A 17893-nucleotide genomic window follows, 5' to 3' on the forward strand; every position below is an offset into this window, starting at 1 on the left:
AAGTCACTTCAAGTTAATTGAAGGTAAACAGATCAATTACCACTCTATGTTTCTACCTAATATCAATATAATTATATACTGGTATAAAATAAAGAAAACACTTATAAAAATTTTAAACACAAAAATTTATTATTAAACTCAAAATTTATGAGTGAAATTCACAATATCAGGAAAAATTACTGTTACTTGAAAACAAAGTAAAGTTTAATTAATTCTTGAATCAATTAAGTAAAATTAAATCAAAATTAATTTATCACAAAATTCAAAGAAAATTAATTCAATCAAAATTCAAAACTGTTAGGCAATAATTGAAATTTGGAAATTATTCACAAGTGCTAAACAACAATAAAACTTGAAAAGAATTCTAAGTAAATGCAAATTAATTCACAAGTGTTAAAGTTAATTAAACATGCAACGATTAATTAAAGAAAATAACTAAGTCAATTAAATTGTGAATGCAAATGAAAATACAGAAAAATGTGGACAATACCAAAATTTCCAAAAGTATTAATCACACAGAACATAAAATAAAAAGGCACACTTCAATAAGAAAATGGACAAATGCACAAAACATAAAAATCACTTCAAATGAATAAACACAAAACACAAAAATTTGCAATGTGTAAAAGCGTAAATCTTTTCACTCAAAACATTGCAACTATCAGTTTTTTACCAAACCTTCGTAACCATCTGTTATTAGTTATTAGTTGTTACCTAACCAATGTTCCTATCAGTTATTAGTTGCAACTAATAAAAATATAACACACTTTACCTTTTTGGTATACCAATTTCTTTCTTTCTTGCTGCAGCTTGTTTCACACTCACAAAACCAGGCGCCGTTACAACAACAATGTTTGTTCAGATTCCACAAAAAACACTAAATAATATTAAATAAACTCTAAGAAATCAATATCAAATCTGAAATTTACAAATTACGAGTGACCATTCAATAAGTACGAAATCATTACGTTACTTTAAGATAAAAAGTGCTATGAGAGAGAGAGAGAGAGAGAGAGAGAGAGAGAGAGAGAGAGAGAGAGAGAGATGTGAACAGTTTGAGTCTTTAAGCCCGAATGAAAAACTTCTCCCTTACAGAAGCTGGACTGGAGATGACACAAAACGTTTTGGGCAATAATGCTTCCAGAAGCTTCGAAATCTTACGCAACTTTACATACAAAATGTGTAATCTGCACGTGGCTTTGACAAAGACATACGCGTATGAGACCAGTCAGTTCAAAAAAGACACTTACTCGACTCGATCGACTGAAGCAGAAGTCCCATATCATATGTGATGACAGAATCTCAAAACACAAGGAAGACTCGAGCTCTCTTATCAAACGTGTTGACAGATTAGGAAAGCAAACGGAGATCTCGGGTTCCTCTAATCTCACAGAGCTGACATAATAGGGAAAACAATCGTAGTTTCGAATGGACAAAGAAAATCTCTCTCTTTCTACATTCTACGTTATATATTCTTTTGATACATTATGTAATGCGAAATCTGAACACACATTTAAAACATCCTGAATAAATGTTGCAAAATTCAATTCTAACATTTTATACAATCAAAGCGGGGTTATATGCATTTTGAAAGTAGCAATATATAATAACATATATACTATATAAATAATATATATATATATATTATATATATATATATATATATATATAATATATATATATATATATATTTATATATAATATAATATAATAATAAGTACATGCGCGAGCAAAATATAAATCTCCCTTTGTCTCGAGCTCTCTTTCCATTGTTTTTATTTGCGTCTTCCAGTTGTTCTGGTTACCTACGTGACCCAGCCACCCAGGTGACACTATCAAGTCAATGGATTACAAGAGACATGTCCAAGCTATCTCCTCCATCATTGTGTAATTTCCCTTTTGATATTCTTTCCCACTATATCCTGCCATCCGACTCTTTATATTCTTCTTAAAGCTCTACGTATTTTCAAATAGATAAAATCTTAGTTTTATTGTCTTAACATGATTCCGGTCCTTACTGCTACGTAGATCATACCAGATTGTGTATAATTTAACTTTTGTGGGCATTTTCAGTCTATTTTACCTCCAATTCTTATACAGCCAGCAAGTTATTCGATAGGCTGTTCTTACTCCACTAAATACCAGTTTGAGAGGACCTGTAGTACTGGATATCATTGTTGCTAAAAATTCTTAAGTTCAGTCTCATTAATCTTTTCTGTATGTTTTCTTCTTTCGTGCATACTCTTCTTAGATTTATATAGTTTCATCTCTGTGGAATTCTATTAGGAAAACTATGCAATTGTTTTCTAATAAAAACATCATTTGCAGTCCTACAGTAGGTAAATTTCTTATCAAATATATCTTCATTTCTTGCCTATATGCTAAATTTCATCTATTTCATCATCAAGGATGTTATGTCCATAATAACACGGATGCGAACAATTTAAATTCATTATCACTTATTCATACTGCAGTCCAAAACATGATGGCTAAAATTATTTCCAGCTTTAATGTCACCTGTTCTTTCATGTTAGAAAATGTGTAACTTTTTCTTACAAATCCAAATATGCATAATGTACCTAACTACTATATATTTTCTGGAATAATATTGTTTGATATTCAACTTAATGCAAGGGATTTGGGATTGCCTGTTACATTAAATTTACAGTCTTTTACACAGTAGCATTATTTCTCGTTATAGCGATAAGAAGATCTCTATGAACTTGCTGACAAGTGTCCAGGGGAAAGACCCACTATTCTTCTATCTACCAGCAAAACCAGCCAACCTTTCTTGTGCAAAGGGCCTCATAGACCTTTCTACTTTTTTCTGAGACGAAGAAGGGGCAGAAAAAGAGGAAGACAAGGACAAGGAAGAGATAAGATAAAAGCACACCTATGCATCTTTACCTTACTTTGTCTATGAGTCATGGTCAATGATCATCACCATTACTGGATTTGTTTGTATGGCGTTTTTACGCTGCATGGAACCAGTGGTTATTCAGCAACGGGACCAACAACTTTACGTGACTTCCGAACCACGCCGAGAGTGAACTTCTATCACCAGAAATACACATCTCTAACCCCTCAATGGAATGCCCGAGAATCGAACTCGCGGCCACCGAGGTGGCAGGGCAAGACAATACCGACCACACCACTGAGGCACCATTACTGGAGGTCTGGACAAGACAGATAGCGTATGTCCTATATTCAACACCATAGGGTATCTCCTAACGGCGAGCCAATGTCTGCTAGATTTGATTTATATAGATTTGGCATTATGCCAAGCACTGGGGCAACTAAGGCCATTCAGCGCTGAAATGGAAATTGACAGCAAAAGGTTTGAAAGGTGTAACAGCAGGAAAATCTCGCAGTTGCACTATGAAACAATTGTTAGGAGAGGGTGGACAGTAAGATGGAAGGAGATTATGAACGGAGGTACAGTAAAAGGAATTAAAGTAGTTGCAGCTAGCGGCCGAAGGGATACTGCAAAGAACCTTAAGTAATGCCTACACTGCACCGAATGAGGTGCACTGACCATGTCTGCTGGAGCCTCAACCAAGTTGAGTTTTGTAGTAATGCCAACAGCAGCAGCTGGAATGGGAACAGCCCTGAACCATAACCAACTGATCTAGAAAATCTGAGAATGATGGGCTTCCCTTAATACAGAGGGCCTAATCTGCAAGTATTCTAACATTACTGGAATCTCTAGAGCAGCTGATGAGACAAGGATAAACAGTAGTGGCAAATCACATGCAGGAGTTCGAGTTTCATCAAGAGACAACCAGGGACAATGCACCTGGTTTCACTAAAAAGAGCATGTGGTGGTTGCCCAGCCTTACTTGCTTCATTAGACGACATAGCAAACAATATTCCCAATGAAAATACATTATGGGCGGTATAAATAGCATAAAATCCAAGAAGGACAGAGTTCTAGTACTGAAGGAATTATTATAAGTTGCTATACCAATACAACTGAACATTCTGTTGGAGCTACCTACGAAAAACACTTGACGACAAAACTTACATCTTAGTATTACACTTTCAAGACTTGATAAAGCAAGGTCATTTACCTCATATCAGTACAGATTTCTTTTGGGGGGGGGGGGGTGGGGGGGGGGGGGGGGGGGGGGGGGGGGGGGGGGAACATCCAAAGCAGATTCAGGATTTCGTTAAGAATTACATCAAAGCTGTTTAAAACTGCATTGTTACTTAGCTCTTTAATTCTCAGTATTTGTTCAAGCTGTTATCCATCTGACATTTTCCCTATTTTTATTGGGTAGTTACCCATACCAGAATCAAAATATTAAACTCTCACAGCGTTCAGCCAAAAAGGGCTTATTCTTTATCCTTAAACTTCAAATTATTGAAAAAATTTCCTTGACACTTTTATTTACTAAACAGCTTTTGCACAGAAAACTAACTCTCTACTGCCATAGTACAGACACTCAATTTGATGACACCAATATCAAGACAACTTTTGTTGTACGTTTGATGCAATACAGAAAATAGAACATTAACACACACACAAAACTTAATACATCTAGCCCCGTTAACATATCTGACAATACCAGTAAAACTGTTTATTGCTTATTCAACAAAGTACAGCTTCTTACACACGTTTTATTACATATGTGGAAAGAACAATATTGAGTGTACCGAAGATGTCTTCGATATTGGCTAGTAGACATTCAAAGGAAATTTTTCCTGTACAAGAATATTCCGAGTAAAGTAGTTACCAAAAAAAAAAAAAAAAAAAAAAAAAAATCCAAATATCTCATGGGAATATCATCCATAAATATATGACAGATTACTGGAGTTAAATATTCTTGAAATAAAAAATGCCTTTACTCGGCGATTGGCAAATTATATTTGCCGTTTACTCTTATTGATGGATTCTAATGATAAATAATTTATATGAATTATATGTATCTGCTCATTGCTGACTCAACTTTGGGTACCATAAGCATCAATCATATTTTTTAAAAGGAAATGATGAAAACACAAAAAAACATAAGAAATACTTTATTATGTACATGATATATCTGTAAAACAGCAAAACTGTGCATGTGTTATTATTCATTTACTTATTTTAGCTACAATCTTGGCATAGATTTGAATAAGACTGTCCTTTTGTACAGCTTCCGGGTTCCTCTACACCAGGCGCCCAAACACGGAAACGATACCACTACTTAAGTCATAATAAATAAGGTCAGAGTATGTGGGTATAGGAAGGACACTTTCCGTAAGAGGTGGGCATTTGTGAGTGTGTGTATGTGATTGAGTGAAGTCTCACATACTTGAGTACTGTACTTTCACCCAACCAACCTCTCAACCAAGGCCAACACTCACAAGGTGGTGGAGCAGCTAGGGATGAATAATGCATCCCAGCTACAAGAAAACCCATTACTGGGATGATTTTCTATACACAGGGGAGCACAAGATATATTAAACCTATGCGAGGGGACATTATATATGAAATGAAATGACATGAAGTAATGATGTTCATGAATCTGATGGCAACAAATGATATGAGAGATGATTATCAGGCCAGTATATCATTCCCTTACTGGCAAGTGACATTGCACTTGATATGCGTGAAAAGAAAGTAAAACACTAATTGGAGGGAGATGCACTGAACCAAGACTTTTTTTGAGAATTGAATGAAAAATACATATGGATTGGACTAAAAGTTGACAGGAATTGTCCCATAATAATTCCATGAATGAATGGCTACATGAATAGAATGAACAATCAACACAATGTAATGAATGAATGATGTGAACAATATGTATTAGAAGGGTTCCCCCACCTACCAAAGCCTGGGCACTGGGAGGCTCAGAGGCACAGCTCTTACATTGTAGTCAAATCTCTTAATGCACCTCATTAAAAACAAAAGGAACACACGTGTAAAATGGGCCAAATTGTATCAACAAATTAAGTACTGGAATATGGGAGCTATATACTGTTCATAAACTAGAATGGAAAAGTGGCAAAGTTTAATTGTAGAAATACCTTGTTGTCCAATCTTCAAATGAAAGATTAATGAATGACCTTTCAGGTGTATAAGCAAGCTATAAAAATAAACCAAACATTTAAACTTTTGCTTATAGGCAAAAACAGTTGTACTTTACTCTAAAAAATGAACACTATATTCCACTTTAGTACAACTGAGACTATTCACAGCTGAAAGTGATCTGAAAATTCTCAGACATGGGAAAATTATGTTACAACATACTCTTATAAATTTAGAAAATGTATTACAACAAAATTTACATACCATTTTATACATTAACAAATGATATTCAGTTAAAAAAAGATTAATCTAAATTCATTAAGCTCACAACCCTGAAGGCCTAAAAATGTATTCCACTAAATTTTCCTTTTTGGCACTATCATTCCAATCATGTATTTCATGAAGATCAGAAGTTTAAACTGTAGTCTATGGTAACAATTGTGAAACAATTTCTTCAAATTAATTTGCTAACAAATTTTCCAAGACTAAAAAGGACAATGTTACCACTTAGATGTGGGGAGGGTCACTGGTGATTCATGTGAACTAAAGAAAAAACCAACATTTTCATGAAGTTCCAAAACAACATAGTCACAGGATTAGGTAATGCTCTGAATTTTAATTAGGACAGAATTGCAATACATATTACCAATTCATGATGCATAAAATTGAACCTCAGTACACATAGGCTTTCCAGGGGTGCAAATACCACTTAGTGGAACAACATTGTACTGTGTTTGTAAGTTTATTACTCGCCAATGGCGTTTAAATATCACAATTAAACATTGTCTTTCAAATAGAAAGCTTTCATAAAGAAAGTAGGTTAAGTATAGTTAAGTCATTCATTCTTGTCCTGGCCCTAAGCCTTAAAAACTGCAAAATTTTGTGCATACAATGTCTGCTAAATTAAAATGAAACAATTCTAAACACAGATCAACTTGACTGAAGCATGAATCTTTAACCTAAACTCATGCAGGAAAATATTGAATTACAAAATAGAGACATGTGTTGTGTGCATGTATGTGAACTGAGCAGCAGCAAAAGGCCACACATCTCAGCTGGTGCTGCTCGGCCAGCCATCAACAACAACCACCTGGGTGGCTCAAGAGCTAAGTACACACGAACACACTGCCTACTAACCTAAATTGCTTAACCCTAGCAGGAAAGCTGTCCTTATACACCGGGACATTTACCTGCCTAATAAAATACTAAATTGCATAACATATATAAAACTATGATTTTAAATAAATAGAAATAATTGCAAACAACAGCAATGTATTTTCATGGGTCTAAACAGGAAGTGGGAGAACCATAATTAACAATGAGCACTTTTACATGTTTTACTCTCTTTGGCTTTGCCAATAAAGGGAATATATACATATTTGTATATACATATACAGTATATATCTTTCAGTGAGCAATATGAGATGATACAGTAGAGAATGGTGGTATCTTCCAGTGATCGGGCATACTAGGAAGACCATGTATAACACAACAAGAGGATTTTGTGTCCCAAGTCAGGTTGTAACCTCCTATATTTATTCTAACTGGTTGCCACCTTGGATTCCAGGAATAGGCTCTTCAAAACTTTTAAATTTGAATATTCAAGTTCAAAAGATGCACAGTCCTAGTGTCAAGATTTCTGACTCAATGGACTGGACATGATGCTTTGGTTATAAGTTTTTTAAGTTTTTTTTTTTTTTTTTTTTTTTTTTTTTTTTTTGCATGGCAGAGCAACCTTAATAACTTTGAATTCAAAAATAAACAAGATTATTTTCAATTGTAAAAAAGAAATAACACCTACACAATTACTATTTATGCAAATTTTAAAGATTTTGGTAATTAGCTGGAATGACCAAAGACTGGCAACCAGATTTCAGGCAAATATAGTATAAGAAATAAGTAACCAGAATAAAAGAAAAAACGAAAACGGCCTTTTATGTGAATGAGAAGTCTCTCATTGTTTGTGACAGGAAAATAATTTAATGCATTCTTGGTTTGAAAATAATTTACAATGACAAACAACTTTCATGTTTATGCAATTAACATCTTGTGAGCATCCATAAAATTAAAGTATCTATAACAGCTTGTTCAGAGGACAAAAATAATTCAAAAGTCGATTTCTCTTCTCTTTGCACGCCACTTGTCACTCAATTTTAGGGTTCTCTTGGCAATTAAAGCCCAGTAAAAAGATACAATATGCTATCAGCAATGTATTCATGGTCAGTACCATTACGAATTCTCAAAATATGTACAAAAATATACATCTGGCAGGGTTGTGTGTGCTCAATAACTTGCCACAAAATACTAATTACATTGCCAAACGGCCAGCAAGAGAGGCAGAGAATTCATGGTCATGGTATGTGTAAGGCCACTCCAAAGCAGCACAACCTCTGAGCTTACACTATACCAACAACCCTACATTTATTTTCTGCATACAGCATTACCATATCATTCACTATATATACATATATATATAGTAGGTATATACATGACATATACATACACATATATATACATATAACTGCATCAACACTTTTCCTGAGGTTCTTCTCAACTGCCTCCTCCACACCCATCAAAGTCCAATGACAGAATTTCTTGTTTATGGTTGCTGACCAGGTGAGATACTCTTACATGTGAAAGTCTAAAGCTATTTACCCTATAACAATCTATCTCTGATAAGAGAGACAATTCACTGCAATAATAAAGATGGATACTTGAGATATTAAGCTGGCCTTTCATCAGCACAGTATAAAGCTATTTCCAAGTACTGTATAGTATTGTGAAACGTGGGAAGTGGTTTTGGAGCACTGTCAGGAGGGTGGCCATGAATGCACTTTCAACTTTAAGAGCACACAAAGGCATTGTCTTCACAAACATGGACCTCTCATAAATTTGTACGTTCTGGGTGGGAAAAATAACATAATTATAGAAAAAAAATAAAAAATATGAGATTATTTGGTAATGAAAAATCTTTCTGAGAACTAAATTTAATAATAATAAGGCATCATCACAGTTGTTAATGAAACCAGAAACCCAAGGCAGGATCTTAAGGGTTTCCTTGCTGCAATTAATAGCCTTCAAATGGCCAATAAGAGCATAATTTTCCTTCCACTTATAATATTTCCTTTCAACTGAAACTGCAGAACAACCTATGTCAATTTACACATAGCCAAACTGCACTATACACCATTAAATATATTGTGTAATCCTTGAGAAAGTTTATGCTTTAGTACAAGCTGCATATAAGATATGGCTATTCACTTATTAGATGACAAGGCATAGTGAGCAATGCACAAAGGTCTCTTCACAAAGCTACACCATTCTTAAAATGTGTTTGATAAATGGTTGTACTTTTCATGTATAAAGTTAACCCAAAGCCCACTGTTGGACAATTGTATAACCTCAGTGAAAGAAAACCAAGAGAAATAAAGAGAAAAATTAACTTATGAAATTAACATTGGCAGCACTGCTAGTCTTTCAGACGCTGGAGGCCACACTGCACATAATACACTAGCTCTGATAACGACGAATGGAGAGTCAACGGACTTACAAGATGATCCAGCTCGATGAAGAATTCTGGGAAAATGAAAAATATATATAATTTCTCTCTACACAAATTACTTCTATAAGTTCATTCAACTATAACATACAAAAAAGATGGTAATGCAGCAATCCATCATTACCTTGCATGTCGTTTTTGAAGACATAATTGTCAGCCTCTGTCCACAAGTCATGGGCAGTTGCAAGGTGGAATGAGTACTGGTGCTGCTTCATAAACAATGTATGAATATGTTGAGGCACTGGTACTGTCCCAGATCCTGGAGGTGGCTGAGGATGGGGAGGAGTGTGGCCCACCGGAGGGGGTCCATTCTTGGTACGTGCTCCCTCAGTGCTAGTGTTGTAACCAGATGACTGAGATCCCTCAGAACCTACAGATCCCGCTGGTGAAGGTGTTTGGGATAAATGAGAAGGAGAACCACTGGTCCGGTGACCACCCCAGGTACTAGGATTGGCTGCATTGCTTGTTGTCTCAATACTTCCATGTTTACCGTAATTCTGCAAATAAAAATAAATTTTACCATACTCATCTACTCAATAAGAATCAATAATTTTACATCCAGTTCAGTGCAACACACAACACCAAATCACTACAGAGTAAATTTCAAATTGCTACCAACACAACTCTGACCTTTAAGAAAAATGGCAACATTAGAAAATGAACATTTATGTGATGAGTGAAAAAACAGAATGTAGCAGTAGTACTTACATTTACATAGTTAGATAACTGCCTTTGAATATCCTTATACTCATGTCTTATCATCCTGTATATTTGGAGAGACAGTAAACTCTGGCACCGTAAGCTGCAAAAACAAATAGAAAAAATTAGATTGCTACAAATTTACAAATTAAAACAAATATAGCTCCTTAGTTGGCTTGTCACTTGCTATACCCTAATTACATATGACATAGATTATAGGTACAGATGTAAATGCACATATAGTTCCTACTCACTTTTGAGTAGATTTATTGGGAATAAATGTATACTAAGACCTTTATAAAAACATCCTTCAAGTTTAAAGGTTGTGTCTAACATTGAGCCATACATTATATTGGTGCCATAAAAAGCAGAGTACTTAATTCTTGCACCAAAGCTGATCTCTTTGTAACCAAAATTTACAATATAAATTGTTTATCATTTACAGTAATAGAAAAATTTTGAAAAATAAATATGAAAAAACATCACAACCACCTACCTTATAACTGCTAATCTGTTATCCAAACTTACATCTTGCTTCTCCCTCATGACTATTGATGATACATGTCTAAAAAGGAAAGGATAGAAAACTTTAAAGTAAAAGAAACAGATAATTCAACATTATACTAATATTGTACTTGGACAGATACTATACAATGAAAAAATAAAATAAAAAGATATATTACTTTAAACTAGAAGATAAAAGTTAATTCATTGTAATATTGGACATGGATAGAGAGTACACAATGAAAAGCTTCATGCCCAAACCTTTCCAGATACATGTAATACCTCACGCATAACTGGGAATTAAACCAGAACTCATTTTTTGTCAAAGATAAATCCAAGAAACAGCAATCAATATTAAAGTATAATTACACTGTCACAGAATTATTGGAATACAGAATTTTGGCCAAAGGCCAAGCCCTGGGACCTTTGTGGTCATTCAACACTGAAAGAGAAATTGACAGGAGGTTTGAAAGTATGTGTAACAGGAGGAAAAGCTCACAGTTGCACTGAAACAATTGTTAGGAGAGGGCGGAAAGTCAGATGGAAGAAAGAATATGAAAGGAGGTACAGTAAAAAGGAATTAAAGAGATTTCAGCTAAGGGCTGAAGGGATGTTGCAAAGTAAGGCCTACAGTGCATCATATGAGGTGCACTGACAGCACTAATCCCCTCTGGGGCATAAAAGTATTAAACAAATAAACAGATTAAACCACCATTCCAAATCATTATTCATGCAAATGTCTGAAAACTGGTTGAGAAAAACTTGGACCTTTGGTCCACTTACCTAATAAAGTTTAATGTGTCCTTATAAATTCGCAATGATGCCGATTCTTCTGTTTTGGGATCATTTTCCATAGCCTTCCCACTAAGAATAAAATAAAGAGCAGCTTCCAAATACTTCATTACTTGTACAGATCTATCTGCTTCAGCATCAGCTGTATGTTTTAAATCTTTTGCCATACTTAAGAAGCCCATATAATCTCTGAAAAACAGAATAACAATAAATCATGAATACATATAAATTACCAATTTACTGTTGTTGAGATCTCCAATTAAAGCCCCTAGACTTACCATGTCTAAATACCAGATGGTTGACTAGAATAAAATTACATATAATGCTTCAACTATGAAACCCAGCCTATGAGTAATCCTCTAATTTCATGTAAAACCATTTGATGATTTATTATGTAGTTTGACCACACCACAAAGTCAAAACATTGACTTTAAAAAGGCTGGACTGAAGGGTTTCTTGAATACTTAAATTAAAGATTTACTTTAAAAATTTTAGTTCTTTAAGATCCAATTATTAGTTAAGTTGAAAATTTTGAAAGATCTAGACAAAGTTTCCACAAATGCTATGTCGCTAAAGTTTGACATTTGCTGCAGACTGAAAGTTAGTTCATATAAAACATATTTAAATGTGGATTATTCATTAAATAAACATGGGCCCCAGTGGGAACAATTCATATACGTATCATCAACATGATCCTCTTGCTCTGAAGAATGCCAGAAGACATTCAATAGTTTTGTTTATGTAATAATGATGTACATATAACAAATATTGTACATATACATATAACAATATTAACCACATATAACTAATATTAACCATTGTCTGACAATATTAACCATTGTCTGACAAAGGTTCAAAATTGACACTTGACATGTTTCTTGTCATTCAGGAATGTTTCCCTTATTGTATACTAAGTACTGCATAAGCAAAATTTGGTTTGAAAAGATGGCTTTGCGTATCAAGACAACTGACATACCAAACTTTTGGTTTGGTGTGTTGACTAGGAATGAACATGTAACATACTCTGTAGGAAACTGGATTATAAATGTATTTGTAATTCTTGTACACATTTCAAGAATGTCTTAGGTTATACTTTAGACAAATTCTGGTATCTGAACAAATGATCAAGAACATTTATCAGTATCTGTTATTTTGGCTGTATTTCATGAACCAGATTCGTTACTACCTACAAATGAATCACATATCCTGTGCACATGCCAAATGTTAGTTAATATTGAATGACAAATATTGGACACTAATTCCTTGAAAAACTGTCAATCTTCAACATCTTAAGCCTACACAATTACAAAAATTTTATAAACTTGCAAGTAGTAATTAGATAAAAAATCTCTTTTCATAAATCAAGAAACTGTTCCACCAAGAAGTTCTCTGGTAAAAACACTTTTATTCTGCTACTAACATGTTAGACATCAAACGTGGTTCCCTTTTGGTTTAAGTCTTCCCCCTCTCCTCCCTACAGTTCATCTGACCTCCAGTTTATCATAAACAGTAGTCATATAACCAGATACAAATGAAAATACTAAGTGGGAATATATAATTCTAATAATCTCATATAACAGAGAAAAGGAAAATCAAGCACATTTTCAAAATATTACAAAGGCAAATTTAAGAAAACAGTATTATTGGACTGCATATACTACACTTACCATACCTGCAATAGTATACAGTATGAAATTACAGCAATCAAAAGAAATACAAGCCCATTAAGCTACTGTTGATTTATGATTCAAACTGGAGGCCCCATATTTATTTATAACTGATGGAAGAACATTTCAGAATACAGCTTCCAAGGTAAAGATTAAGTAAAGTGGAGTGTATTTGCATTTCAGATTAAATAAGGGAAACTTACACGTTATTCTCTGGCATCACCTTCCTCTCAAAATATGAGGGATAAAACCTTTTATGCAAATTTAAGTAATACGCTTCAAAGGATGACCTGTGGAAAGATAATTGAATCCATTATTACACACTGAGAATTAAAACAGGAAGCAACTTAGTTTACAAAATCAGTTAATACGATATTTATGAACTCTTGGCCACACAATTTTACAAAGTCTGAAAAATACAATAAGGAGAGCTTACTGGTCTGGGAAAGACTGTGCAGAACCCATGGCAACACCAGTGGAAAAGACAGATGCTTGCTTATGGGACTGAGGGGGTACCATAGGAGTACCATTTTCTTGTTGTGCCTCTGATGCTGGTGTCTCTCCATTCCCATCAGAGGTAGTAACTGTTTGGTCCCCATTTGATCTGAAGGAAGCACCATCTACTCTTGTATCATGTTCTGTGCCTGGAGTTGCATGACTCTCATCCACTTTTCCCTGGAAAGAAAAAAAAATGTCATTTAAATATATGTCAGACATACACTACAGATGTGATATACAACTGCTCAAACACTTACAACACCGATGCTAATAGCATTCCTATCTCTGAAGGATATCTAAAATTAATATATCCACGTCACACTACAGTATATGAGGTAGCTACACTATAAAAATATTGGTATACAATATCAAGAATAACTATTTTACAATAAAACGCTCGGATAACAATCACACAAATACACGTTATAACCCTAACCGTATTCATGCGATTTCGCGTACTATTCCCTATTTTTCCTAAAGTCAACTACCTAAGAACCTTGTGTGCTCAACATAAACTGACAAGCAACATGCTGGAAACAAAGGCCTACAGCAATTCTCATCTATGATTCTCGGCTTACTCACTCTTTCAAGACATCATGTGCACTAAGTTGAACAAAATAAAAAATATAGGCTATGATTTTACACATCCACAAAAAAAAAGGTAGGTGGTAGAGTCAGCTTGCAAGGAGAGCAAATTAAACATTGCTATGCGTCTTATTTTCCTGTACTTTACCAACCTTGCCATAATATCCCTGATGGACTGAGTTTGGTGCAGCAAGAGCAGCAGCAACTGACACACCATCCTCCTCCTCATTTACATATTCAGTTTCATGATTACTCACAGCATCTTCTGACATACCACCATTGTAACCCTTTTGAGAATACTGTAATGAGAGTTTTGTTAATATTTGTGACACACTACAACCACAAGATGTAATCCAGAAACACTACTCTAATTTCTTTAAACCTGCCTCTGTAGTCTTCAAGTCACACAATTGGTCTTCCATAATTTAGTCACCAATAAAAAGCCATAATAAAACCAATACTATTCTTTCCTTATAAGCAAATCAGATGTATATATGTACTAGAATCCAGATTCATCAAAGACTGTTAAGCTACAATTCATACACATACATACACACACACACACACACACACACATTCACTTGGGAAAATGTGAACTTAGCGACTACTAACGTTCAAGAGAAGAGAAAGTGTAAGATTTGTTAATAGTAATCTGTGCCAAGCAAGATTACATTATCAAGTCAAATAACAGGAACTGACAAATAATCAAAACCATCTAAACTGGAACTAGCTTTGTGAAAGTGGTATTAATTTCCTCATACATTTTAGGCCCACTATATTAACTTAATCAGAGCAAAACCAAGAATAAGTGTTCGCAGACAATTAAATGACACATAAAAATGTCATTATTTTTGCCCGTATTTTTACGAAAGTATAACACCCTTAAATGAGATGTCAGGTGTTAAATCAAGCAATTATAACCTTGAAAGTTTGATGATGATTTGAGAACAACCTAAGATCTTCTTTACTGAATTTGATTTGATTTCTTAATTATCTAGGAATCACAACTTCAATGTCACTAAAATATGATTCCTTCCAATCAGTAAGCTTCACTATAAATCTGCCTAGTAAAGCACTTTACTTTATATATATATTAATACTTCAGTTGATATAACATTAGCCATTATTAATCATTTCACCTATGAAAATCAGGAAAATACTGTAATCGAAGAGGCAGTACTAACATTTCTATGCGTGCTAATGCTTCATGGGTAATGTCATTCCTAGTAATAAATTAACCAAACCAGACCACCTGTATAAAAAAATAAGCTTCATATGACTGCGTTTTTTTAGATAAGGTAGCCAACCAGCTGCTAATTCAATTTCCCAGCCAAATGACACAGGATATCAGAGATGACAAAACTACTAACTAATCTTTCATAATTAGATTGAAATCTCCATAATAATTAGAGGCGTAAAATGCTTTTAATATTCCAGAAACAGGCAAAAGGTTTATTACTATATTACAGTAGTTAGGTCATATTTTTAAATACGACCAACGTATGTAACAAAAATTTTGTACCTCGTATGTTTCTTATGAAATATGGGTAAAATTAGTGAAACCAAACCAAAATACTAAAGTATCGTACTGGAATAAGTACCAGTCTACAATAAATTAATTTTACTGGGAAGACAAAAGAAAGAACATCCTACATAACACACAAAACTTAAAACTGCAATGTTAATAAAAGTCACTTAAATTTTCAATATAGAAAGAGAATGGAAAATTGTATATAGTACTACTAAATTGCCAATCCTGGGTTTGAATGAAATAAAAAAAAGGAAGAAAATTCATTTAAGTACATATACATACTGTATCACTGCAGACATACATAAATTCATACCTGCAAACATTAAGCAAGTAATAAAGTTATTTTTTTACCCACCTGACTAGACTGCTGAGAAGGCTGAGGTCTTTGGGGATATAAATTTTGCTGCAAATCCTTCTCCTGACTCCAAGCACGAGATGAGCTACTCTCACGCTGGCTACCTGGCCTTATACTAGGACTTTTCATAGAAGAGTCCTTCATATCCTTAGACTTAGAAATTCTTGGTTTCTTACTAGTCCTTCCTGACTCACTGTGTGAGCTACTTCTAGTGCTCTCCAAACTGTGAAATAATTTTTGAATTAAAGCTAGAAAAATGAAACTTTGTTCTCAAATATCAGGTACAAAATCCAATATTAAGAAAACACATTAAATCTCAAGACTTCTATTTTTCCCTTGATATGAAGCAAGCAAATGTCATTGCAAAAACATTTTTTGTAACTGTTACAAACCTGCTCTCCCTTTCCCGATCACGTTTGCGTGAAGTGCTGTGATCACTTTCACCTCCAGTGCCTCGCAATCTACTATGCACATCACAACTATCTAGGGAATTTGTATCACCAACAGAATTCAACGTTGAGTATTCTGGAGCTAACCGCTCACTATTACACTGCAAATGAAGATAAAGCACTATTAACATAAGTCCATAGCAGGAAATAAGAACAACTCTGTGTCGCTAATCAAGTAATGGGTCACCTTCACACTAACAAAATCTAAGAATTTATAAGTAAGAACAAAAAAGCGACATTCACCCCTACTCTACATCCTGAAGGATCACTGTCTACTACTGAATCACTGTAGAGGTGCATTATTGAGTTTTCTCTTCTTTTCTTAATTTCTCATGGGGTATCCTGTGTCGAGGGTGACAGCATTCCCCATATTCTGCTTACATTATTATAACTATACGAAACCTGCACATAGCCCAACAGTTTCATTATAGCATTGAATAATGCTTAAGATCCAGGTCCTATATTACTAACTGATTTCATCCATGCCCTCATGAGAACCTGATAAACATATCCCAGTGAAGAAAAATCTAGGGGCAAAACCTTTAATAAAAGTCACAGGCACAAATCCAGACATTAATAAAAAATGTAAATTTATTACTTTATCATTATAACCTCAATTTAAGCTCCCCCCAAAAGTTCCACATATTAAAAATGGTTTATGACAATTGGACCAACTGAAATACTCACCCTTGGTTTTTTACGTTCATGAGATGATGGAGATCTCTCAGGTACAGAATCCCTCTTCTTCTTCCTATGGGTTCTTGAACTCGAGGTGTCAGACAATGAAGACGGCATTGGACTAGAGCGTTGACGAACACTGCTAGGCCGTGCCATCACATTTTCTCCCTCTTCTCTGTTAAAATATAATGTTATTACCATTCACAACTCATAGACATTATACAAATATAGTGTATATGTATCTCATACGGTGTATAAACCATGGGTAAGTATGAAGGTTTATGAAATTGTAATACAAAATCCTTACAAAAAAACCCGCTGGAAAAATAGAAATTTCTTAAATGTCGCTCATTATTCTTGTAATTGCAAGAGACCAACTGCAGTAACTTTTAAGACACTCATGACTTTTAATTACTTTTTATTCTTTTTTAACAAAATACCTAAATACTTTAAAACTAGACATGTTCTTCCTACATCGCTTTTGCATTCACACCAATGCCTGGCAACTTTCCAAAAGCTCAGTGTTACCATAGTGGTTCTTCAATAGACCTTCAAAATCAAGT

General features: G+C 34.3%; 1 protein-coding gene across 9 annotated transcripts in view; it reads right to left on the minus strand.

Annotated features, from left to right (window-relative positions):
• Positions 1 to 5007: 5007 nt before the first annotated feature.
• LOC135207318 (AF4/FMR2 family member 1-like) overlaps positions 5008 to 17893 on the minus strand; it is a 215855-nt gene continuing 202969 nt past the window's right edge. For 8 of the 9 annotated variants that reach the window (XM_064239017.1, XM_064239013.1, XM_064239016.1 and 5 more), the window contains 10 exons: positions 17340 to 17505; positions 16596 to 16753; positions 16204 to 16426; positions 13671 to 13909; positions 13438 to 13524; positions 11559 to 11756; positions 10768 to 10836; positions 10281 to 10374; positions 9697 to 10069; positions 5008 to 9589 (listed from right to left, as the gene is read on the minus strand). In XM_064239017.1, the coding sequence (XP_064095087.1) occupies positions 9483 to 9589; positions 9697 to 10069; positions 10281 to 10374; positions 10768 to 10836; positions 11559 to 11756; positions 13438 to 13524; positions 13671 to 13909; positions 16204 to 16426; positions 16596 to 16753; positions 17340 to 17505 (1714 nt within the window). In that variant the 3' untranslated portion in view covers positions 5008 to 9482. The remainder of the gene's footprint in view (positions 9590 to 9696; positions 10070 to 10280; positions 10375 to 10767; positions 10837 to 11558; positions 11757 to 13437; positions 13525 to 13670; positions 13910 to 16203; positions 16427 to 16595; positions 16754 to 17339; positions 17506 to 17893) is intronic. The other variant, XM_064239012.1, reaches the window with a different exon arrangement.

Source organism: Macrobrachium nipponense, chromosome 32 (genome assembly GCF_015104395.2).
Source record: "Macrobrachium nipponense isolate FS-2020 chromosome 32, ASM1510439v2, whole genome shotgun sequence".
Lineage (NCBI taxonomy): Eukaryota > Metazoa > Arthropoda > Malacostraca > Decapoda > Palaemonidae > Macrobrachium > Macrobrachium nipponense.